At 47.9% G+C, this 24,047-nt stretch overlaps 9 protein-coding genes across 9 annotated transcripts; 3 read left to right on the top strand and 6 right to left on the bottom strand.

Moving 5' to 3' along the window:
• Positions 1 to 3: 3 nt before the first annotated feature.
• Positions 4 to 1,855, bottom strand: MGYG_03077 (hypothetical protein; the record flags this gene model as incomplete). The annotated part of the gene is made up of 7 exons (XM_003175504.1): positions 4 to 373; positions 522 to 634; positions 695 to 1,054; positions 1,112 to 1,221; positions 1,290 to 1,380; positions 1,447 to 1,603; positions 1,812 to 1,855. 7 exons carry the CDS (start codon positions 1,853 to 1,855, stop codon positions 4 to 6), a joined length of 1,245 nt encoding a protein of 414 aa, XP_003175552.1.
• MGYG_03076 (eukaryotic translation initiation factor 5A-2) lies at positions 1,829 to 2,943 on the bottom strand. The gene is made up of 4 exons (XM_003175503.1): positions 2,814 to 2,943; positions 2,437 to 2,703; positions 2,234 to 2,366; positions 1,829 to 2,170 (listed from the first exon to the last, which is right to left on the bottom strand). The coding sequence occupies exons 1-4, from the start codon at positions 2,829 to 2,831 to the stop codon at positions 2,106 to 2,108; spliced, it is 483 nt and encodes a 160-aa protein (XP_003175551.1). The 5' UTR covers positions 2,832 to 2,943; the 3' UTR covers positions 1,829 to 2,105.
• Positions 2,944 to 3,285: 342 nt separating this feature from the next.
• On the top strand, positions 3,286 to 5,684 carry MGYG_03075 (vacuolar protein sorting-associated protein 52; the record flags this gene model as incomplete). The annotated part of the gene is made up of 7 exons (XM_003175502.1): positions 3,286 to 3,757; positions 3,818 to 3,864; positions 3,948 to 4,298; positions 4,358 to 4,652; positions 4,712 to 5,493; positions 5,548 to 5,583; positions 5,643 to 5,684. The coding sequence occupies 7 exons, from the start codon at positions 3,286 to 3,288 to the stop codon at positions 5,682 to 5,684; spliced, it is 2,025 nt and encodes a 674-aa protein (XP_003175550.1).
• Positions 5,685 to 6,186: 502 nt separating this feature from the next.
• On the top strand, positions 6,187 to 7,562 carry MGYG_03074 (NAD dehydrogenase; the record flags this gene model as incomplete). Its single annotated transcript, XM_003175501.1, has 3 exons — positions 6,187 to 6,276; positions 6,380 to 6,505; positions 6,570 to 7,562. The coding sequence occupies 3 exons, from the start codon at positions 6,187 to 6,189 to the stop codon at positions 7,560 to 7,562; spliced, it is 1,209 nt and encodes a 402-aa protein (XP_003175549.1).
• A 110-nt stretch (positions 7,563 to 7,672) lies between these two features.
• On the bottom strand, positions 7,673 to 9,218 carry MGYG_03073 (alcohol dehydrogenase IV; the record flags this gene model as incomplete). Its single annotated transcript, XM_003175500.1, has 7 exons — positions 7,673 to 7,701; positions 7,754 to 7,835; positions 7,912 to 8,373; positions 8,442 to 8,503; positions 8,565 to 8,821; positions 8,888 to 9,046; positions 9,169 to 9,218. The coding sequence occupies 7 exons, from the start codon at positions 9,216 to 9,218 to the stop codon at positions 7,673 to 7,675; spliced, it is 1,101 nt and encodes a 366-aa protein (XP_003175548.1).
• Positions 9,219 to 10,216: 998 nt separating this feature from the next.
• MGYG_03072 (hypothetical protein) lies at positions 10,217 to 12,935 on the bottom strand (the record flags this gene model as incomplete). Its single annotated transcript, XM_003175499.1, has 4 exons — positions 10,217 to 10,550; positions 10,610 to 11,271; positions 11,334 to 11,408; positions 11,469 to 12,935. 4 exons carry the CDS (start codon positions 12,933 to 12,935, stop codon positions 10,406 to 10,408), a joined length of 2,349 nt encoding a protein of 782 aa, XP_003175547.1. The 3' UTR covers positions 10,217 to 10,405.
• A 1,036-nt stretch (positions 12,936 to 13,971) lies between these two features.
• Positions 13,972 to 17,710, bottom strand: MGYG_03071 (ubiquitin-protein ligase E3C; the record flags this gene model as incomplete). Its single annotated transcript, XM_003175498.1, has 3 exons — positions 13,972 to 14,655; positions 14,706 to 15,720; positions 15,780 to 17,710. 3 exons carry the CDS (start codon positions 17,708 to 17,710, stop codon positions 13,972 to 13,974), a joined length of 3,630 nt encoding a protein of 1,209 aa, XP_003175546.1.
• Positions 17,711 to 18,449: 739 nt separating this feature from the next.
• Positions 18,450 to 18,922, bottom strand: MGYG_03070 (MRP-L27 domain-containing protein; the record flags this gene model as incomplete). The annotated part of the gene is made up of 2 exons (XM_003175497.1): positions 18,450 to 18,683; positions 18,737 to 18,922. 2 exons carry the CDS (start codon positions 18,920 to 18,922, stop codon positions 18,450 to 18,452), a joined length of 420 nt encoding a protein of 139 aa, XP_003175545.1.
• Positions 18,923 to 19,219: 297 nt separating this feature from the next.
• MGYG_03069 (hypothetical protein) lies at positions 19,220 to 22,254 on the top strand (the record flags this gene model as incomplete). Its single annotated transcript, XM_003175496.1, has 2 exons — positions 19,220 to 21,985; positions 22,072 to 22,254. 2 exons carry the CDS (start codon positions 19,220 to 19,222, stop codon positions 22,252 to 22,254), a joined length of 2,949 nt encoding a protein of 982 aa, XP_003175544.1.
• Positions 22,255 to 24,047: the final 1,793 nt, after the last annotated feature.

The raw sequence follows: 24,047 nt of genomic DNA, 5'->3' as shown, positions 1-24,047 counted from the left end.
TAGTTAGCGGACGGCTTGCATGGTACAATGAAGTGGCCACCCTACCTTTACAGCAATCCAAAGCCTATCGTACCAGTCCATGTATTCATCTAGCTGTTGCTGTGTCATTTCCATTGCATCCATCTCTGTGGCTTTCATTGCAGCACCATTTGTGAGGAACCCCTGTGAAATCCCCCTACTGTCAAATGTGTTTTGAGCTTCAGCCCATTTCTCCCAATCCATAACCTGGACGGAAGGATCATTTGGCGCCGGTGGGTATCTTTTGACGTTGTCAAATGGGAACAGAAGCTTAGTAGCAACAATTACAAGGCACATTAGTTGCACTTCTGGTAGGTATAGACGACGAAACTTCCCAGTCACATCTTTGGGAAACCTGTATGAAAATTCCACGCTTTTCATCAGCCGTTTAACAGCCGAAAAGACTTCAACTATTCAATTTCTTAGCAAAAAGGCATCCGATAACTTGGAATGGAAGTAGCTTATTGGTAGACTTACTAGGTAGCGCGAGCTGTTTCACATACGAGAAAAGGAGTAATGATGTGTTGACGGCTGGAAACTCCATGCTAAAACCACGGTGATAAAGCATTATCATGTCTGCAACGGCTCGGTGAACTTGATCCCCAACAGGAAGATTCTAATATACTTGTCAGACCTTTTTGCTTGTAAGCATTAAAAGAAGGGTAACGAAACCTACCCTTGTATCAAAAGCGACGTGATATATGGCAGGGAGCCGGTCTTTCATTTCTGAGGGTATAAAACGGAGAGGCCTCATGAACGGTATTTCATCCTCAGCAACCCACTTTTGCAGATACCCAATGCTCACTGGAAGCCGGAGTAATAATGTACCCAAGTAACAGAGAGCTAAAGAGTCAATTACTCGCGGCGAAGTACTGAGTTTCCGTTTGTGATATCGATACTCTTCTTTATCAATTTCATTTGATACGCCAGTCTGAGAACTGAAGAGCTGGGTGGAATTCTCGTCGTCGGCATAGATATCGTCCCTCCCTTCATAAATCTTCTCGAGCCGGAGAATCCATAGCTCCTTTACAATCCGCTATACACTCTATATTAGCAAACCGGTCTACATTGTACGTATTGGACGAAAACTCACCTCGAGTTCTGAGGGAAGCCCCTTGACATGAATCAGGGCGTGACATTGTTTCCACAGCAAAAGCTGATAGGCTTCAAGGAACAGCTGGAATGCATCACTTCCATGATAAGCTTTACCAAGTGTGCATTAGTAGGAGTAGTTAAACCAGCATTTTGGGAATGTGTCTTGCAGGTCTTACTTTTGGATCTTCGTTCAGCCTGGACCTTCTTCCGCCGGGCTGTTCTGCCATGGGCGCCGAAGTTCTCGTCGTCCACAACAACTTCCTGGCCCTATATAAGTAGAGTAAGCAAGACTAGCTGGATGATGATTAAAAATTCGAGTTTCTTCTACTTTACCTGCTGTTGATGCCCTTGACGACAAAACCACAAGCCGTTCTCGATATAGTAACGCGTTTCGCGGCAGCCCTCCTGGCCGCAGATACCGCGCGCAGACTCTGCCATTAGAAGGCCATTTTTATATGTACCACAGAAGACACTCTCATTCAGGTCGTATCTAATGCCTGGTTTGCTCGGTTAGGTTAACCTTGCCCCTTCGCCACGCCCACAAAGGAGAGAGAAATGCAGGTTTTGAATATGCGAATAGACTATGTCACCTCTTGAAGAGCTACTGATAGCGGCACGTGAGCCAATGAATTTCAAGGTTTCAAGGTATTCTGTGATGTACTTAATGGGACAATTGTAAAAGAAGAAGCTGGCTGTACAACGAAGGAAATGCTTTGACATCGTATATCTTTTCATTCATCATCACTCTGTAATTTAGAAAATGCCACAAATGAAGAGCATCCACTTGTATACTAGAAAAACATAGCCCGGAAAAAGCTGCCAGTACCTATTTCTGCCATTTGCGGATGCAAGCAAAAGTCAAGAAGATGGCTTTTCCTGAGGATGCTTAACGCCTGCGTAGGTGATTTGATAGGACGACTTATGGACATATAATTCTAGCAAGAGCAGGTAGAAGAAAGTTAAAATGGTGAATCGGGAGTCGTCGTACTAATTTAATGGGCGACTTCTTTGGCGTCCATGGCGACCTCCTCACCCATTGCAGTCAAAACAACAACGTCTAAAGGAGTCGTTAGCTGGGAATCTCATTATGATTTAGGTGAGCATAGCGGGGTTTACTTACTGGTGTCCTTCTCCTCAGTCCTGAAGAGTCTCGTGATCTTATCACCAATCTCACCAGGAGGAAGTTTAACATCGTCCTTGGGAGATCCATCGTCCGTCATCAGGTTGAGGAAACCGTCGTCACTGATGTCGACCTGCCAAAATGTTAGTATATAAGAACCCGCATCTTACAGATTGATTATCAACCAACATGTGGCAACTTACCAGCTGGTATTCCTGGCGGCGGACGTTGGGGACATCCATGTTGTGGGTGGAAGGAGAGAGATCTTCAAGCTTCTTGCCAGTGAAGATGTCGATGGCGACCAAGTGGACTTTAGCGTGACCGTGCTTTCCGGTCTTCGAGGTGGTCATCTCAACAATCTTGCAGGGGCGGCCCTTGATGACGACGTGTCCGTTCTTCCTCAAGGCAGAGCACTGCATGGGGTAGGTAGTGGAGGCGCCAGCATCGGCGTTGTCGAAGGTGACATTGTGCTATAAACCAGAGTCAGTGACCATACTCCTTTTCTGTGGCTGCCGAAAAAAATTGATGTCGCAGCGCTTGGGATGCGGGGAAAAGGCTTAGGAAAGTGGGATGTTTTTACCTGCTCGTCGTCGGCCATGATGAAGGATAATGAGTCGGTAAGCTAGAAAATAGTATGGAGGTTGGATAGGAGAGAGGCCGACAAGTGTGCGCGAGATGGAAGAGGTTGTGAGAAGGCAAGGGTGGGGAGGGAGACCGAAGTTGAAGTAGGCAAAGAAATTTATTTAAAATGCTTTCCCTCCCGCCAAACGAAAAAAAAAAAAAGTAAGCACCTGTGTAGAGGGGTCGAGAGTGTTTAGCTTATTTGGGCATGTTTGCATGCTTTGTTTATTTCTGCACCTTTGGCTCGTGTCGACGCCCGTAGTTAACTAGTTGATAGCTTCAACGAGGCCGGAAGACGAGGACGAAGCGATGACGAGACGGGGACGACGACGAGGACAAAGATACAGGCGACGGCAGTGACAGTGACATTGGGACATGCATGTTTAAAAGCCCGTTGGATGCAGACCGGGCATCGAGAGTGAAACAGCACGATGTGGCCAGACAGAGGAGCTGCTGGCCAGGGAGGCCCAGTTGCCTCTGCGTCCACCAGCAGCCTGCCATATTCTCCGGCACGACGGCAGTCGCAGCTGTCGTCTGCTAATAAGACGGGACGACCGTCATTTAGCCCTAGGTCCTCCTCGCTGTCGTTCTCTCCCACCCCGAACGCCTCCACTACCTCCCTACCCGGCACCGCTCGAGCCGTAAATGGACTCTCAAGGCTGCCTCCTTCAGGCATGAGGAATCAAAGCTACCCTGACCCGGTGGATGTTTTAAATGGCATCATTGGCCAGCGACATCCCAACTCTACCTCCGATTATGTGACAGCCTCGCCGCCAGAGAAGCCAGAAGTCCTTTGTGAGAACATCGATTTTGGTGACCTCAGCTTAGAGGAGTTCGCCCACCGGATGGAGACGCAGCCTGCGCGCCGGAGCTGCCGTCAGGGACCACAATCTTTTGAACAGTGTGAGAACCCCGTGGATGTCTATTCACAGCCCCCCGTTGTTAATATTTGGATGTATATAGATGAGAATGATCGGAATGTATATGAAGAACTTCACAATTCGATCACAGTACGTCACATCTCTCACATATTCAAACCTTTCACCAAATCCCTGAAAAAGAGCCTCTGAGCTAAAACGTCTTTATAATCCAGGGATGCGACGAAGTACTGAAATCGGTTGAATTATACCTCACGAAGTTTCAGGCTGAGCTAGGGGCTATATCCTCAAAGATTGAGTCCCTGCAGTCCCGTTCATTCCGACTAAGTTCACAGCTCGAAAATAGGAAGAATGTTGAACGAATCTTGGGGCCGTCCGTTGAGAAAATAAGTGTATCACCACATACTGTCCGATCCATATCAGATCGTCCCATCGACCAAGAGTGGGTCAAGGCTCTGAACGAGCTCGATGCACTCTCTTCTACGATCAATGCGGACAACTCTACCCCAGAAAATATTAAGGCCATCGAAGATGTCAGGCCCTTGCTGAAAAATTTGCAAGAAAAGGTGAGTTACTTACGTCCTAATCACAACTCACTCAGGGTTATCGCTAATTTTAGACAAAGGCTGTGGAGCGGATTCGGGACTTCCTTGTTACTCAAATAAAAGCCATTCGATCTCCGAATATGAATGCTCAGGTTATTCAGCAACAGACATTGCTGAAGTACAAAGATCTATACGCCTATCTCTCAACCCACCACCCGACATTATCCGAGGAGATTACCCAGGCATATGTCAATACCATGAGGTGGTATTACTTATCAAATTTCACTCGGTATTCCCAAGCTTTGGACAAATTGAAGCTTTATTCAATTGATCGAAATGATCTCCTTGGAGGCGACACATCTTCACAGAGAACAGGTAAACATATTTTTACCTTGATATACTTCCGATTAGTTCAACATGCTGACCTTTCTTAGCACATGGTAGCTCTGGTAGCCGTAGTCCTGCGCTTGCTGCTCATGACCCCCTTGCCCTGGGTCGGCGCATGGACATACTGAGATCAAATTCCCACATGGCACTCTCGTCTTACTTGGCAGAGGAAGACAAAGCGACACATGGGCTGGAGATTATCTTCCGAAATTTCAACCTGGCACTGATTGATAATATCTCTGCCGAGTATTCGTTTATGGCTGAGATGTTTTCTGCGAAGTCAATACACTACACCTCACAGAAAGTGACCGAAATCTTCGAACCTACATTTGCATCTGGACAAGCTCTAACAAAACAACTTATTGAGTCTACTACCGATTGTATTGGTATTCTTCTTTGCGTCAGATTGAATCAGCAGTTTGCATTTGAAATGCAACGCCGAAAGGTCCCAGTGGCAGACCCTTACATCAACGGCATCAACATGCAGCTGTGGCCACGGTTCCAGATGATCATGGACATGCATTTTGAATCACTAAAGAGGATATCAACGGCCTCTACCCGAAGCGGCCTTTCAGTCCTAGCGTTGACGTCAACAGATGCCCAATCGTCCGCTCCACACTTCCTTACGCAGAGATTCGGCCAGTTTCTGCATAGTATATTAACCTTATGCAATGAAGCTGGTGACGATGAGCCGATTTTCAACAGCCTAGGCAGACTGGTGAATGAATTCGACGCACTACTTACCAAGCTAAGCAAGAGCAGCGGTGACGCTAAGAGAAGAGAACGTTTCCTCTTCAACAATTATTCATTAATTCTTACTATTATCAGTGTATGTCATGATTCAACCTTACCCTGAGTTTGGCCTTCCTGACCTATCTTTTAGGATACGAAAGGAAAACTGGCAACCGACCAGAAAGAGGTGAGTGTTTATCTAACAACCTATCTATCATTGTTTCCAATTAACTAACAATCTCGTAGCACTTCGAATCTTTTGTCAGAGGATCAGCTAGTCGTCGGTAATCATACTAATTAACGGAGCTTTTTTTTTTCTTGTTCAGGCGTAGAACTTTTAAGTATAGAGCAAGTTTTCACGGCGTCTAGGTTGGTCTATGAAAGCAAGCGGCTGCGAGTAAGCGCGGGAGTCCGGCTGGCGTGTCACCCTGTTTACTCTACATATATATATACAATGGCACGTACATTGTGTTTCTTTGTCTTTCTTTGCTTTGCGTTTCAATAGGGTCCTCCATGTTTTGTTGTAGATCAGTCAACAACGCATAATTAAGAATGCCCCTGCTGATCTCTACGGAACGCCAAGTCCAATTGGGTCTCGGCCATTACTAAGCCCCAACCACGCATTATTTGCCCCGTCTGGGGTAACGCTCTTCAATTTCCGATCCAACCATCTGCGTTTTAGATGGTCGCAGTCTTTACGGAGTATATATGAATTGGCAGACCATTTGATTGGATGACCCTGTGAGACGAGAAGCTGAGTTGACAATATCGCTTCAGCGTTGGCTGCGTGATGTTCGCTAGACCTGCATTTTCAGGGCCGCTAGCAAGAGGCCGGCTATTCTCTAGCAGCAGCAACCTACATGCCGACTTCACACATGCAGTAGGTAGTATTATAACTCTCCCTGAGGCGCACTCTCGCCTTAAATTTAGTTTGATCCTTATAATGCGGCGATTGGAACATACTCTGACGATGTTGAAAACAGGTTATCGGAGCTGGAGTTGTAGGGCTTGCAGTTGCTCGTCAATTAGCAGCTCGAGAAGGAACATCAACTATTCTACTAGAGAGACACTCAGCAGTAGGAACAGAGACTAGCAGTCGAAACTCTGAGGTCTGCACCGGGTCTTTCATCAACCTTTATTTTAACGGGATAATCAGACTAACAGGCCCTACAGGTTATCCACGCCGGTCTATACTATGGTGTTGGATCATTAAAAACAAAACTATGCATTGAAGGGAAAGAAATGCTTTATGAGCTCTGTCAGAAGCAAAATATCCCACACTGCAACACTAAGAAGTGGATTGTTGCCCAGGACGAGGAACAATGGAAAGAATGCCTAAAGGTTTTCCTCCATGCTAAGGAAATAGGTGTACCAATTCGCTTTGTCTCTGTAGAAGAGGCAAAAAGGAGAGAGCCAGATGTACGAGCAGAAGCTGGAATCCTAGAAAGCCCCACGACTGGAATAGTGGATGTTCACTCCCTCATGTCCTATTTACACGGCAACTATGAGGAAAGAGGCGGAGACTGCGTGCTGTTGACAGAGGTTCATAAGATCGAACCTCTAAAAAACGGACGTGGCTATGAGGTTTTTACCAAATCCGGAGAGAGAAAGGATGAAGAGTCATCTTTTACAGCGGAAACGCTTATTAACTGTGCTGGTCACTTTGCTTGTGGAATAAACAACATGGTTTTACCCCCCGAAAGACATCGAACACCACACTTCGCTAAAGGGACGTATTTCTCATACGCAGCTTCGTCACCAAAACCTTCGACGTTGCTATACCCAGCACCTCGGCCCAGTTATGGCGGGCTAGGTACACATCTGACCCTCGACATGGCAGGTCGGGTAAAGTTCGGTCCAGACGTCGAATGGGTGGACAGTGCAGACAATTTGAACCCAAGCCCAAAACGGCTAAAGCAGGCTATTAAGGAAATTCAAGCATACTTACCTAGTGTTAATCCCGATGCGATCGGCCTTGATTACTGCGGTATCAGACCGAAGTTAGTTAGGGGAGGGTCCGTCTCTTCTGGCAAGGATTTCCAAGACTTTGTGATTCAAGAAGAGGAGGGCTTTCCGGGTTTCATAAACTTACTTGGGATTGAGAGCCCCGGGTTGACTAGTTCTTTGGCTATTGCAAAAATGGTAGAGAATCTTTTATATAGATAAATCGTTATCATTTGAGAGTTGTTTAGCCGAATATGGAAGTTTTCATTTTTTTTTTTTTTTTGAGTCCTGCTTGAATGGACTTTGCTTTTCAAAATTTCAATCCCGACCGATCAATAGAGGCTTCGGATAAGTTCAAATACTGTTAAATGTGTTAGCGATATTTTGGTTATCTTGATCAGGGGGCCACTTACATGCTGGCATATTTGGATCCTTTTTATCCTCTTTCAGTGCACGCAACGCAATTGTGTCAGCCTCACTGGGCTTTACGGAAAACTATCGTTTAATCAAATACGTCATTAACATTCGAATGAATATCCATGTTAAAATGCGATATGTGAGAATACCCTACCTCAGACAATGTAGATTTCAGTTCCAGCCCTTCTACCAATTTAGCAATGGCATCTCCCACGGCATTGGCATCCTTTGCATCATCGCCAGAACAAGCATGACCAATGTACGGCAGTATCTTTGCAATCTGATGTGCTTCCTCTGGATTCCTCGCGGCCTTGAAGTGTATAGTTTTAGCTAACGATATACAAGATGTGATGCCGTGTGGAATTGCATATGTAGCCCCTATAACATGACCAATTGTATGACTTAGTCCTATTGCTGCAGTAAAGTAAAACGGAGGTAAGGCAGAATATGCCGCTATTTGTAATTCCTGGCGAATTTTTGGGTTTTCAGGGTCTTTCTTGCATAACGGAAGAAGGCTGAATATCTCGCGGATAGCAGTTCGACATAGTCTTTTTGTAGGCACTTCGGCCGCTTGAGGGTGATACTGGAGCTCGACTGCATGATCAATTGCACGAACCTAAATAGTTATATAATTTAGCTTATGGTAAATTAAGGGGTTTTTCTAGCTTATATTGAGGTACGTACAGCAGAGCTTAGCCATAATCGTGCTGGAGTATGTAGAGTTATTTCGGCATCGTATATGATGGCTAAAGTCATTAGCAGGGGCGTTAACTAGTTGACCAGTTGGTGCTATTGACCATTACGTACCCTTTGGAGCCATTTCAGGGTGGAAAATTCCAACTTTAAGCCCTTCATGATTGGTATATCCTGCTCCCAATGTATTTTCAGCCACACTCAAAGTCGTTGGTAGGGCCACGATTGGCGTCCATTTTTCAGTCTGTTTATGTATGTGATACGCAACGGCCTTTGCGGCATCTATAGGTGATCCTCCCCCGACTGCTACAATGATATTTGCAGCAGACTTGTTCATATGCTGAATCGCGCAGTCAATATCTGCAACGGGCCTATAGTATGTGAGTTAGTTTGACAACCTTCCGCCTATTCAATAACCCATCAACTAGTTGGCGTACACATGTTGGCGGACTCCAGCATACGTACCCGCATGCGAGTCCGCCAGAAGGCTCTCTAGCTCTTTGATAACAGGCGTTTTCTCGTTCAACGACCTTCCGGTGATGATAAATGCTTTAGATCCACCCAACTCGGAAACCACTTTTGGCAGCAAGCTCCGGCTTCCTGGAGTATGTTATTGATACGTTAACAATGCTATTTCTTCATTCCCCATGCCCTGTGGCCGAGGGTGTATAACTTGCCTTGCCCGTAGAGCATATACTTGGCGGGCAGCGTAACGTACGCTCCCCTTAGTTCGCTGTCGATGCCTTGGAATGAAGATGTGAAATCCATCTCTATACAAACATCAAATCGTGTGCAATATAGTCCTTATAATCAGTGTATCGTATTCTGCCTACGTGGGATGTTTCCTTGATGTTGTGATCCATGTAGTGGTGGGATGATGCATGCATGTACCTTTTATACTTATGACGACATCCAGCATTTAAACTCAAACGCAACACCCGAATATTGACGATATTTTTATACGTTGGTTTACCTTATCAAGAGCTTGCATGTGAACCTTTGAAGTACAGAATCTCCATTGATATTGAATGCTCATACCATACTCGAGGAATAAGCCCACACTGTGTCTCAACAAGAGAGAGCAGTAAGTACATGTCTTTGAACTCAACTCAAGCTCTCCAAACTAGAGATGCACGCTGTAAGCCTCCGGAACCAAACTTCGAGAAACGAAAAGATAAGGCAAATGAAGAGGAAAGATGAAAGAGAAGATGAAGCACAGAATGCCCCCCTAGCACCGTAAATAAGATATGAACTTTTTTTGAATTGGCATTTCCTTTCCATTTCCATACTCTCTTTTTCTTCCCCTTCTCGTTGTTTGTTTGTTTGTGTTGGCTGTTCACAATTTGTAAAAGATACCACACAAATGATGCTGTTGGGCTTGCAAGGAACCATAACATGCATGCGTTGCTATCACATTCCACATTCTAACAGGATCAAAAAAAAAAAAAAAAAAAGGGAAAGAGATGAAAGAAATAAAAGAGAAAAAAGGAAAGAGAACTCGGGCAAAAAGGGAATCAAGCAAGTGTTAGAAAGAAAAGATAGACAGATAAACTCCTGGCAAAGGGGGAAGGGGGTGTCATGAGGACGTAAGCGGGCGAAGGCACAACAAGCACTAAGAAAATAGGGGTAATAGAAGGTAAGGGATATCTTTGTTACCAGGAAGGAAAAAAGACGAGATGCGAAATGGAACGTTTCCCGCTTCCAATGTCAAACCTTTGCCAGCTACAACCGAAACTTGGAGAGGGGAGAAGAGAAAAAAATCCGTAACCGTATATGGAGGCTGCGTGGGTAGGATGGCATAAACGCCGTGGGAAGGGGAGAGAGAGAGAGTCGTTCAGCAAAAAAACAAAAGGGGAAATAGAAACAAGAGGAAGAGTATTCGTTAAGACATGCCAAGCCGAGGAAACCAGAATCAAAAATTTCCTCCACAATTAGAAAACCGTTTCAAGCATTATTTAAGACTTAGTCTCTTCCGCAGGCTTGCCAGCCTCTGGCTGTGCAGCCTCACCGGCGGGAGCGTCGTTCTTGTTCTTAACATATTCGTCGTAGACCGTAAGGGCTTCATCAACCTTAGCTCGGAGAGCAGCGTCATCATCAACACTGGGAAGGTAGGTTAGCGATGTTTATGATCAATGAGGAACGTAAAAGAGTGCACTTACAGGCCAATCAACTCTGAGTTGTCCATCTCCAGAAGCATACCAGTGATCTTTCCGGCAAGCTCAGGCTGTTGTGCAAGAATCTTAGGGTAGATGGCTTCACCGAGCATCTGTTTCTGTTGGGGTTCGGGAGCGGCGTTGAAAACCTGGAGGTTGATTGAGCCGGGGCCGGCTGCTTCATCGCGTGGCATACCACCTTGTCCAGGTGCACCTTGACCGCGGCCGCCAGGGCCTGGTCGGCCACCCTGCTGCATAGGCATGTTACGGCCCTGAGAGTAGCCTGGGCCGCCAGGTCCGCCTCGCATTGGTGGGGCGTTTCCGGCAGCTGGTGGCATACCTTGCATTGGACCCTGGCCACGACCGCCGCCACGACCGAACGACTGGCCCATCTGTGGGTAATTTAGACCATTTGGAATTCCAGCACCCTGCATGGCGCCCATTGGAATGCCTTGGCCACCCATGGCGAAGTTAGGAGGAAGTGGCTGGTTGGGGTTCATGCCACGGCCGCCCTGCTGTCCGGGGAACTGGGCGAACTGGCCAGGACGACCACCTGGCATTCCTGGCATCACCATACCAGCTTGACCAGCAAACTGCATTCCACGCTGAGCACCAGGGAGGAAGCCCTGCTGGCCAGGAGCACCATAGAAGACGGCGGGCTGCATGAACTATCTTCGGTATTAGTAAGAGCTCGGAGTTAATGTATATAGATAGTCCGGAAGGCACTCACAGGTTGAGCCATTCCAGCAGCAGCAGCAACCTGCTGTTGGCGGATGGTGTTTCTAGCTTGGATACTAGCTTCGAGCTGGCGGGTATATTAGTATATTGATATCTCTGAAAAATGCATCGTGTTGATGTCTCTTACCTGGCTCTTGCGAACGTCCTTGCGTTGGGCCAAAGCAACGTAGAGTGGCTTACCATGAACCATGCGCTGGTTCATCTCGGTAACGGCCTTGGAGGCTTCATCTGGGTTGCTGAAACAAACGAAACCGAAACCCTTACTCTTCCCGAGATGTTTCTTCTCAGTCTTGGCACCATCGGTCTTTCCCTCAGTCTTCTCTTCGGATTTCGATTTGTCTTCGGACTTCTCATCAGACTTAGTCTCAGCCTTATCTTCAGGCTTGTCTCCGGTCTCCTTCTTGGCCTTCTCCTTATCGGCTTCCTTGTCCTTCTCGGCGTCAGCGGGAACATCGGAAATGGCCTCACGCATGACCTTGGCGGAAGTGATGTTGCCATAGCTGCTGAAGAGCTCACGAAGCTTCTCATCATCGATATCGTCGGACAAGTTCTTGATGTAGAGGTTGACACCCTGGTACTTAGAAGCCTTCTCAATGCGAGCAGCTTCGTACTGCTTTCGGAGCTCTTCTTCACGCTCGTGCTTCTTCTGGGCACGGCCGACGTAGAGCTTCTGGCCCTTGAGCTCGTACTCATTCAAACCCTCGACGGCAGCGGAGGCGGCCTCGTGGTCAGAGAAGTTGACGAATCCGAATCCGCGGCTCTTACCGGTCTCGTTGTCACGGCTGAGGGTTGCAGAGGTGATTTCACCGTATTTCTCGAAGAGACTACGGAACTCCTCATCGGTGACATCCTGCTCAACGTTCTTGACATAGATGTTGGTGAAGTTGGCCTTCATCTCCTCAAACTTGCTCTGGCGGTCCTTCTTGGCGATGTGGTGTCCAACAAAGACTTTCTTTTCGTTCAACAACATACCATTAACGTGTTTGATGGCATTGGTAGCAGCCTCTGCAGTTTCATAATGGACGAATCCGTATCCCTTGGAGTTACCGTATTCATCCTGGGCAACCTTGCAAGAAAGGATGTTTCCGAAAGCAGCGAAGGTGTCGTGAAGGGCCTTGTTATCAATGGCAGTATCAAGGTTCTTGATGAAGACGTTGCCCTGACCAGTTTTGCGGAGAGCAGGATCACGCTGAGACCACATAATGCGGCATGGACGGCCCTTGATCAGGGTGTAGTTGAGGTCCTCGAGGGCACGCTCTCCGTCAGCGGTGTTGTTGTAGTTCACGTAGGCGTAGCCGAGAGAACGTCTGGTAACAGCGTCGCGGCAGACACGAATCGACGCGACCTGTCCGATGGAGGAGAAGAGCTCGTAGAGCATAGCCTCGGTGACGGAAGGGTCCAGCTCTCCGACGTACAACGAAGCAGAGTGAGGCTGTGAGGTCGCCGGGGCCGTGGTGCCAGAGGACTCTCCGGCAGCTTCTGGAGCGGCCTCAGTGCTAGGAGCTGCGGCGGCAGCAGTGCCGTTGGCAGGGGCCTCAGTAGGCGCCTCAACCTGGTCCACGGGGACGTTGGTGGCGGTCTCTGGAGCAGACATATTTTCTAATGTTTTTCCGAGTTTTTTTGTGATTTTTTGGTTTGGATTGTTGGTCGCTTGGAAATCTTTTGGTATCGTCGATCGAGCAAAAAAGTTAGCATAAGCCAGGTCAAGAAGCTCGAAAAAAAGAGGGGCACCGCAACGAATTCTCTTCAAAGGGTATACAGCGCGTGGATCGAGCAGACGGGGCAGAAGTGACGCGAGGCAGATATCCTGCAGGCGAAACGGAAGGCGAGATGAGAGAAAGGTGAAGGCAGGGAGAGTAGGAGAAGTGAAAGCTGCTGGGGTAAGTAAGTGTGCGGTGTGCGGGTTTCCAACCACCACAAACAACCCACAACCACCACCACCACCAACCTCCGGCGTCTCTCTTCTTCTCCTCCTCGAATGACTCTTGTTTTCAATGGCGAGGCAGCAGTCGGCGCAGGTAAACGTAGGATCTGACGGCTTCTCGCGTGCTGGCAAAGGCGGGCGACGGGCTTGACGTGGGATAGTGAAGACGGGACAGGGACTCACCAGGCGAACCTCGAAGAGGTTGATGCTTGATATCTTTCAGGCTTTACGAGTAGTTTTCTGGTAGGGGAAGGGGCAGAGGGAAGGAAACACTCGGGAGTGTTTCTAACGGACGGATAGATCACAGCCTGAGGAAGCACAAGAAGTGGTTTGGTTGTTGCAAGTTGGTTGTCTTTTTTTTTTTTTTGGTATCTTTTGATGTGCGAAAGAAGAGGAAGAAGCAGAAAAAGTTAAAAAAAAGTCGACCTTTTTTTTTTTTTCTTTCGGTGTGAAAAAAGCTTGAAATGACTAAGATATCACTAAGCAAGTCATTCAAGATCTGGATCTTCATTGGACGATGATGATGCTCTTGACTACGACTGATAATTAGACAGAGTGAAGCATAAGGTCTATAAGTAGTGATGCTGGCTGTAAATACAGTTCTCCGCAGCCATGTCAACGTCACAGACTCCAGGAAATGCAGTTTAGAGATCCGCTGTCAATGACATCATGACAGAAGGATGGGAATAGCAAGTTAGTAAAACAGTTAACTAAGGTCAAAGCCGGCCCCCGAGTTCACTGCATACATCAGCTTCTCCCGCAGCGTATCTGCATTTGTATACCGCGGCAGCTTCAGTAGGTTGGCACAGGTACTGGCACTGGGCAGACGTTCTTCATCAGAGCTCGAGTCCCGGATGCTGAATCGGGGGTTTAGGTGGCTAAAGCCCAGCAGCGGAGCGCGCGGCGTTGAGGTCACGAACTTCAGCACCTTTTGTCTGTCTTTGTTGGGCATTGCTTCGAGAACTTCCCAGAAGAGCTTGATGGTTGGGTGGTCCTGCTGGTCATCACCCAGGACATAGACGCCGCTGTATACCGTGTTACGGCGAAGGTCGTTGACGTCAATCTCGATTGCGTCTCCGCCAACAAGGCGCTGCAGTTCGCCTTGGTTGAACATGGATAGCCATGACGGTTGGATGATTTGGCCGAGACCCTGAAGGAAGGCATTCGTTTGGAGGTAAGGTTGCAGTTGGAGTCGATGGCGGGCGATGTACGAGATGTACACCAGTCTATTTTGGTTGGTAACAGGAATATTAGAACCTCCTGGTTTTAGTTCGCGGGTAATGGTTTGTGTCTTCTCTTTGCCTTTCTCATCCGGCACTGAGACTGTGTCTGTTACGGTGAAATTCAGAGCAAAGTCTTCCACGTTTCCGGGATAATTCTTGAGTTGCAGCTATTGCAAGGTTAGCTGATAGAGTCATAGCGATGAAGGACAACACTCACCAATCCTTGGTACAGGCTCTTGTCCAGGTCCTGAACGTCGTTTAGATTTGCTCGATAGGCAGACTCCCTTGATGCAGAGCCGGTGCCTCCAGTAAGAGCCCATTTCAGCAGGAAGAAGTTGGCGAAACTGACATCCACAAGAATACCCTCGTAAAGGCATTTCCCGATAATACGTCCCAGGAACTCATACCGCTTTAACAGTTCTCGAATATGTTCGTTCCATTCTGTACTTCGTTCAATAATCCCGGCTTCATGCAGCTGTGCCTTTTGTTGTTCAACAGATGTTGGATTTGGATAAAGGAGATGCTCGTCGTTCTCCGTAAACATGCTCAAGGTTCCAGAAGGGTTAAACGCATCATTTATAATGCTCATAAGGAACTCTTTGGTGACGCCGCCACCATCAATGCCAGCCTCCACGGTGTCAAACCGGTCAATAAATGTAATCTGAATAGGTTCCTTGAATGCCTCCCCGAGCGGATAGAATTGTTCAAAGGCATCTTCAAAAAGGTTATCTCTTCGTATATCCGCATGGTGTTTACTTAGGATGTCTCGTGCCATGGCTATTCCTTCTTCTGTGATACCTGAAGCACCCTGAGCGATAGATAGTCTCCATGCATCCGGGTCCACGTATCCTTTTCTCCTCCGTACTTGGTCTCTGTATATAAACTCTCGGAAGATCTGAACTCTGGTCGTAAAGGGTATAGAAAAGGGCATATTTCGAAGGATTTCCAGGCGAGGAGCCACGGCTTCAAGCTCCTTTCGCCGAGATGTTTGTTGCTGCCGTCTTCTTAGTATTTCCATTCGACGGATGTTCTGCTCCCTGCTGGTTCCAACAAGTCCTAGTGACGATTGAAGAGCCTCTTCGATACCCTCGTCTTCCGGTTCACTCTCATCATCTTCATCTTGGAGTTGATGTCTCTTTTCCTCCTCTGCAACCACGGTGGGAATAAATCCTACCATATCAAACCGGTCAGTCATGAGCCAGTGGCTATCGGGTAGGAACCTACGTCGCGAGCTGTAATCTCCGTTAGTTCATGACCGTTTGAAACACAGATAGTGAAAAAGTAGTCTTACTCTCGCTCATGTATCATTCGTAAAAGCCCCGTTACCAGCCCCTTAAAATAATGTAGAGGTATTCCAGTCGCACTCCCAAGGTTTTTACTTTGAGGCTTTCGTGCAACTGTTTGGTTCGGCTCGCGGGGCCCAGATACATTGAAGTATTCTCGCATTTCAAACGCCTTTTCGGCGGTCTCGACGGCACTCAGTTCAGATGAATTCCAGTAAAGAGTAAACGCAAGGTTTTTTAAAAATACCGTCAATTCTTTGACGTCGTCTAGGGCAAGGGCACTCTCCTTCGTCCAGGAGGTGTATTTGTTGTCATTAGCCCCAGAAAAGAATTCATCGTCATCTAGAACTTTTAGAAGAAAGGTATAAAGCTCTAGAAATATAAGTATAACGGTCCACTGTTGCTCCTGATCACTCCACTGTCGCTGGGTCTCTTCATTCTCCCCACGAGTGGGGGGCAAAAGCATCTCTAGGATACCATTGGCATTATGTGATACGGTGAAATAAACCCTCGTTGTCCTCGAGGCTTGCCAAAAGTATTTGATAGCAGGCAGTTTGGATGCACTTGACTGTGAGTTCTCGTGCGTTGATGCTGAGCCAAGATATAACCACATACGGATTTCATCTCCTCGTTTAGGAAATATTCTTAATAGAGTCAAAGCGTACGTTGCAAGGCTTTTTGCATCGTCTTCGCTGGTCTGCTGTATGTCATTTTCTGCTGCCTGCCCTTTGCCAGCTATTGATAAGAGGTGCGTAATGCTGTTTTGGTTAACAAGTGTCAAAATCTCAGTCTTGACAAAAAATGGTAGTGGTTTCGGCTCTTGGATAGACTGGCCGTCTCCAAATTCATCCGGATCAAGCCTCTGTGAGATGTATGTTGCCGCAGAACCCAGAAGCATAGAGACAACCTTGACAAATAGCACCTCCGGTGTCTGGTTTAAAGCCTGCTCCCCTAGCGCATGCCTGTGAAAGTAGATAAAATACGCCAGAAGCCAGGTTCGAGGCTCAACTTGCTCTGCGTGGAGGAAGGATTGGGATGACAGAAGGTTGGTGCTTATGACAGATGCCAAAAGCTTATAGTTAACCTGAGCTGCTATGTCACTGATAGTCCCCAGATGATCCTGAAGGCAAGGAAGTGTAAGATATGTCCTGGCAAACCACTCGTATACAGCCAGCGTTTCCGAGGTAATCGGCTGTAACAGAGCAAGGACCGCTTCCACAAGTCTGTCTCTAGATAAGCTCACAGTCCTTTGACTAGAAGAGAGCTTTAGGCGTGTAGTGAGCTTCGCCATGACATCATAGTACTTGCGCGCCTGACGCGCCATCTGCTTCGGTATCAGCCTCGTAAGAAAGACCAGAAGCTGCAGAAGGTCATCTATCGAGAAGGATATCGAGCTGATACGGCTAGAGGCCTTGAGGATATCCAGCGTTGCCACCATCAAACGGGAGAGTATGGTTGTCCATTCTCCCTTTGTTGACAGCGATGTGCTCTCGACAGTTCGTTGAAGGCATTTAGAAAAGTACACCAGTCTCACAGCATCCTCCTGGCTAGTAGTCTGGATAAACTGTAGGAGAAGCTGTAGTTGCTTAGCACACTCCAAGCTGCTTGAATATGCACTGCCTTGCTGTTCAGCAGCTGTGTGGTATCCGACTCCTCGAGCCTTCTCATAGTCATCCCAATCTTTGCGCCATATACTCCAAGTTGTCTTTCTGCTCTTATATCCCCGCCATGTTCTCTGAATTGTCCGGCTCGAAGTTAGTCGTTCTCGTTCTAGCTGGCGCTGCGCTCTCTCCTGCTGTGCAATAGCGAGTGTTGCCTGGGGACCATGGCCCGAGGGGGGCTGACGCTTCACAGGAGTGCCGGAAAAGGGGTTTGTAGAGCGGGTTGAGAGGTTGACCTGTCGAGGCCGACGAGTATTGCCTGTGAAAGAGGTAAACATAGCGAACAGTGCCTGGTAGATGGCAGTCGAGTATGTTGTTATTGCTTGCCTATTTGCTCCGGTCAGGAGAAAGCATCGTGTGGTGGGAACCCAGCAGTGATGAGCTGCCCAAAGAAACTAGCCTGGGATGACGACAAGCAAAGCCTTTGAGGTTGTCCACGAATATCTGTATAGCGCGCGTAACAGTCAAACCATGGTTACTCCTTACACTGTCTCCCTATTTCCCGTCTTGCATGTCGCCTCGAAGATCTGTAGTTGTACCTGCGATCGGTAGCTAACAACTCGGCCTCGCTGATGTTCCGGCTGAAGCGTTCAAGGTCCCGCAGGTTGCCACAGCAAGGGTCATATTTTTGATTATTAACGCTGAGCTGCTGCCTTCACAGAGTTATCTAGAGACTTCCACCTAGTATGAATGCTTAAAGAGAGCATATTTTTAGTAGAAAAGACATGATTATGCCCATATGTTTATCATATCAGAATCCTGTATATATAACCGCGTGCACCGCTTTGATCATACAAGCTAACAAAACGCCATGAAAACAAGAAATCCCATAAACTCCAAGTATAGTGCCCCATCACCTATCCAGCTAGGGGGTTTTGCCGGAAGATACATGTAGTGTACAATGCCCAAGTTTTGTGAAGTTGTACTGGTCATCCGTGTTCTTTGAAGTCCAGAGCTCAGAATGGAGTATTATTTCTGCGCAGAACAAATAGGGCCAGTCGATAAAAATGTTGAAAATTATTGTTTCTCGTCCTTGGTCGCTTGTGTCTCGGCGGACTGCTGTTCCGCACTGATTTCCTCCTGGCGCAATCTCAACTCGTCAACTTCTGCCTCGTTCTCCTCGGCCCACTCCTTTAAGAAATCCTTGCCAGTATATCCTCGTGGATAAGTTGCTTCTTTGTGGCCGTGATCAATCGTCTTCGTGTATAGTGTCCTCGTCGGTTCCATTCGTTTCGTAACAAAGGGTGTAAGCTAATTAGGGTCAGCCTCCTGTAATGCTTATCCATTGGAGAATATATGCTGACCTTGAACTCCGCAAGCCCTTCGGGTACAACATAGGTGCGGACTTTCTCCCACTCTATAATGTATGTTCCCTTCTTGCGACCAAAATGTCCCATTGAGCCTGTTCGGTTACCCTTGTAGTAACCGGGACCAACTTGCTTTGTGGTCAATCGCAGGCGAGCCTGCATGCACTGTGTAGGTCTGAACATGGCTAGTCGAAAGAGGCCTTCGATGTGCACCAAATACTAAAACACCCGATCTTGCGTCCTCGTTGTCAATTGTCGAACCGTTCTTTTCGAGTGTCGGCCTGAAAGCATTTTTTTCCTTTGCGCGGAAAGCTTGAGCCAATAAGCGCGCGGCTGTTTAGACGCTTAAATAGTTAACAAAAAGTGCCGCGGACCCACTTTAAAAATGCTGATAGAAAAAAAAATGATTCCGATAAGTTGATCGGTTTGTTGTAGCTGCGGTTGAAGTTCATTTCTCGTTGAGCTATTCCTTTTGCAACAATGTCAGGAAGAAAGTCAAATATCCTCAAACCCCAAGAAAAGCGGTCAAAACCTGCAACGAAAAGGCGACCGAAAAATAACTTAAATGCGCTTGCTACAGCAGAGAAACAATATCCCACAAAGGCAAAAATCCGAAGACATCGACTTGGTGACAATGAGCTTAGCCAGTCCACTCGAAAGCGCGCTATGGACGACGACGATGAGGGGGATGATGAAGATACCGGCCGGTCAAAACGCCCACGGCGAGTTCAAGATGGATCGGACGATGATGGGGGTAGCGACAGTGAGGGCAACGAATGGAGGATAGGAGCCGTTAATAGCGACGATGATAGCGATATCGACAGTGATGAGGCTATGGGCGAGAGTGATGAGGAAAAATTTGAAGGGTTTACGTTCCGCGGTAGCTCCACAATGCGGAAAAAAGGCCCTGGCAAACAAGCTGCCCAAGCTCAAAAGCGCAAAGCTGAAGCTGACCAATTTGAGGGAAGCGATGATGATTTGCTAAACGAGGAATTCAATGGTGCATCTGATGAAGGGGTAGAGGAAGAAGACGATGACTTTGGAGATGATGCGGTAGACCTTGCGACTGCATGGGACATGAACGAGGAAGACTCCGAGGCTGAGGTGTCGAAAAAAACCTCAAAAGAAAAAAAATCGAAGGCTGGCTCTATTTCTGAAGACGATGACGACGCCGGCTCTTTATCCGCCGTATCAAATGACGAGGAAGAAAGTGATGATGATGATGCGGAGTCTGATACTTCTGAGCTGTCGATATCTGATAATGAGGGAGAAACAAAACAAGGCCTCACAAAGCTCCAAAGATTTGTTACCTCGTTGGGACAAGATGCCAGATCTGCTACCTCTACAAGGCCCAAGACCGCCCTCCCAGGAGGAGACCCTACCGAATTTGGATTGGCCCCGAGCCGAAAGCTTACTGTGGCTGATTTGATGCCCAGCATATCAGATTCCCGCATGAAGGGTGCACTGAAGCATATCGAAAACGACTCTTCTACACAAGGAACCGCAGGCATCCCTGGGAAACTAGACGTCCCTCTCCCAAAACGACAACAGGATAGGCTAGATCGAGCAGCAGCGTACGATAAAAGCAAGGAGACCCTTGCTAGATGGATAGAGACTGTGAAGGCTAATAGACGGGCTGAACATCTTTCCTTTCCTCTCCCTGAACCAGATGCTCCACAACCCTCTAAGGTCGTGGACTCTAAGCCTAGAACCAACCTCGAGACAGCGATTCAAAACATATTAGTGGAGAGCGGTTTGGCTGAATCAAAAAACGGAACTGCAGAGGATAAGATACAAGGATTCGAGGAACTCCAAGCAAAAAAGATTTCCGTTGAAGAGATTCAAGCTCGCCGGGCAGAGCTCCGGAAGCAACGAGACCTACTTTTCCGTGAAGAAATTCGAGCAAAACGAATTAAGAAGATTAAGAGCAAGGCGTACCGCCGTGTTCACCGGAAGGAGAGGGAGAAATTGGAGAAGATGGAACATGAGGCACTGGCAGCTGCTGGGGTAGACATGGATGAAGAAGATCGAGAGCGTAACGATAGGATACGCGCCGAGGCAAGAATGGGCTCAAAACACAAGGACAGCAAATGGGCCAAGAGCCTTAAACAGACGGGCCGAACGGCATGGGACGAAGAGGCTAGAACAGAAATGGCGGATTTAGCAAGGAGGGAGGAAGAGCTGCAGAAGCGAATCCAAGGGAAACGCATCGTTGATGAAGATGGCGAATATTTGTCATCGAGCTCTGAAGACGAGGACGACAGCGACTCGGATATGCAAGGGTTCAAGCTTAGGGAAAAGGTGGACAAACTTGAGAGGGATGGAAACGGCTCCTCCAAAGATTCTGGCCCGTACTCTGGGCTATTATCCATGAAGTTTATGCAGAATGCCGATGCAGCACGGAAGGAAGCGAATGAGCGTGAGCTTCGAGAGGTTAAACGCCAACTCAATGGCGAAGAATCCGGTTCAGAACAGGAAGATTTGCAGGAAGAGGTTGGCCGCCGAAAGTTTGGTACACAGGCCACAAAGTCATCTAATAAGCCTTCCGTAAACCTACCAAAGAAAGGTGATGAAGAAGGTCATGGTGAGAACGAAGGGGCTGAAGATTCGTCTGGCTCGGACTCCGATATTGATATTCGTGTTACGTCTAGCCGCAGGCAACAGCCCAAAGCGGCTCCGAAGAAGATTGCTCGCCACAGCTTAGAAGAGGCTAAACAACAGTCTACGGAGGACGATGAGAACCCTTGGCTAACAGAAACCTCCAAGAAGAACCGATCAAAGAAGAAAACAGTTGGCACTGCAGCAGATGTTAGCCTAATCGAGAATTCTGGCTCGACTATCTCTCAGGAACCCAATCAGACCGGCCTTAGACAGAAACATCAGAATGGCCCAAAGCAAGCTGCAATGGGCAATCAGCCCGCCGATGACGACGAGCGGTCCGACGATGAGGACAACGCGGGCATGCCTGTACTTCTTAAAAACGAAGAGTTGATCAGACGAGCATTCGCTGGGGACGAAGTGCTGGAAACCTTTCGCAAGGAGAAAAAGCAAACTGTCGAAGAGGAGGACGACAAGGTGGTTGAAGATACACTGCCTGGATGGGGAAGCTGGGCTGGAGCTGGGCTGAGCCGATCAGACAAGAAGCGAGTTCAGCGAACATTCACCACGGTTAGGGGAATCAGCGCAGAGAAGCGGAAGGATGCAAAACTCGACCGGGTTATCATCAATGAGAAGCAGGTGAAAAAGGTAAGAAATTCCGTTGGTTGTTGCCCTTTTTGACTCGCCCCCTGCTCAAATATTAGCAAATCCTGACTCGTTCTTCTTGCACACAGAACAATAAGTATCTCGCATCCCAGTTGCCGCACCCTTTCGAGTCCAAGCAGCAGTACGAGAGGTCTCTGCGGCTGCCTATTGGCCCCGAATGGACGACCAAATCGACCTTCCAAACCGCGACCAAGCCTCGCGTGATGATTAAACAGGGGGTTATCAAGCCAATCCAGCGTCCTACATTGTAGATTATCACAGCCTTCATCGTGTACTTACTCAGCCTTCCGGGGACAAGCAAGAGATCTATCTCATCTTGTTCCCGCTTCCTACGCATTCTTCAGCGTGTCACGACCCATAGAGAAAAAAATAATGAATATCGGCGATGTTCTGCCACTTTGTCCTGTCTCGTCGTTAACCACGACCTGCATCCTGCATTATGCAAGCAAGCAGCACCCCAGCATATAGATCTTCCGCGTGGGGGTTTCATATTACAACAACAGCCTGAGAGAAGAAGAAGAAGAAGGGAAGAGAAGGGAAGAGAGACACAGCATCTATCCGTAACACCGTGCCCAGAGCTCACCGCAGCCAGAAAGGAGAAAGTAGTACCGGAGACACGGGTCCTCGCAACGCCTGCCAGCGAACGTCATCTCACCGTCAACACCTGCTCGACCGTCACTCTCTTTCGAGGGAGAGAAGTGTGTGTGAACACACCCGCTGCTCGTCCTTGCATCCAACAGGCGCTCGTCTGTGTAACCCTTCCAACACTCTGCCGGGGCAGCTGCGGCGTTGAAGTCCAACTCGATGACTCTATCAGCTGATGATGACTGCGGCTTCACAGTTACATGTTACAGATCTGCCGTGAAGAGGACAACATGATGAATGATGAAGAGGTTGCCACCCCTCGAGATCGAGCACCAGCGTATGGTCGTGTCGATCCGCTTTCTCCGTCTTTCTTTTTCTCTTAGTCCGTTGACTAGTTGCCATGTTGACGGAGGCCATTTTGGCTAGCGGTCACTAACTAGTTACCCGAGGTCGTTGACCAGTTCCCAGGATTTCAAAGTCGACCAGCCTGTGGCTTGGGAGTTACATAGTGACATGTCCGAAAGTACCTGATCATGTTCTAACAACCACTGTGCAGTTGCGAGCAGCCGCCATGATATACTCGGGCTCAAGACGACCGTCAGGGCACACGATGCATCTCTTATGGGAGAGTTACCGGATGACATTCCACCCGTCGTGTGTCCCGTCTATCAAATGCGGCCCTTATCGTACGTTGGCCTCTGGTGTGGGGGCCATTAACTTCTTAACTACCTAGTTGGCTCGTTATCAAAAGCCGCCCAACTTAACAACAACAACGGCGACGATGGCAGCGACAACAACAACAATAACACGACCTGCTAGTCAACAATGTGATTAAGATAAGCAGTCTACCAAGCCTACCGACACACCGAGCGAGACCGAGATCCATGCATTGCCAGTAGATTTAGCCGCAGCACGAGAGGGCGTGTTGAAAGTTACTCGGTACCATATCAACCGCAGCCCCAGGTATCACAAGGCTTGCATCCAACTTACTTTAGCTCCCGCAGGTGCAAGGGAGAGACGCAAGGAAAAGCAAAAGAGAACCAGACGGCGAGACGGCTCTTCTTTGCCTGGGAAGAACGAGCCGACCATCAGCCCCCTTGCGGCTTCCCGGTTTCCCGTTGATCCGCCACATTTTTTTTTGGACGACACAGAATAAAATGGTCATCTGTGGGCTGATATAACTATAGAGAAGTGCTTCCTGTAAGGCATCCTTTTCTTCTTTTCTCTTCTCATGCCCATTGCTTCTAGTTCATACTCGGAGGTCACAATCTGATATCTGCGTCTGCCACGTTTTATCTTTTTTATATCCCATACTAAAATAAGTCTAACAAGTGGAAATAGGTAAGTAAAAATGCCCGGACAACCCACCCGAGTAGTCACTGCATGTCATGTCCGCCCCATGCTTTGCATATACCAAGCTCATATGGGCCGCTTTCCTCTTCTTCATGCGCTACTGTCG

Source organism: Nannizzia gypsea, genomic scaffold, assembly GCF_000150975.2.
Source record: "Nannizzia gypsea CBS 118893 supercont1.2 genomic scaffold, whole genome shotgun sequence".
Taxonomy (NCBI): Eukaryota; Fungi; Ascomycota; class Eurotiomycetes; order Onygenales; family Arthrodermataceae; genus Nannizzia; species Nannizzia gypsea.
The sequence above is the reverse complement of the archived record's forward strand: the minus strand, read 5'-3'. Positions and strand labels throughout refer to the sequence as shown.

What these genes read in the sequence shown, in the direction of transcription:
- MGYG_03076 (XM_003175503.1), bottom strand. An exon ending in GCCGCCAGGAATACCAGCTG is followed by an intron (nt 2,367 to 2,436) that starts GTAAGTTGCCAC and finishes ACATTTTGGCAG; the next exon opens with GTCGACATCAGTGACGACGG. An exon ending in GACTGAGGAGAAGGACACCA is followed by an intron (nt 2,171 to 2,233) that starts GTAAGTAAACCC and finishes CGACTCCTTTAG; the next exon opens with ACGTTGTTGTTTTGACTGCA.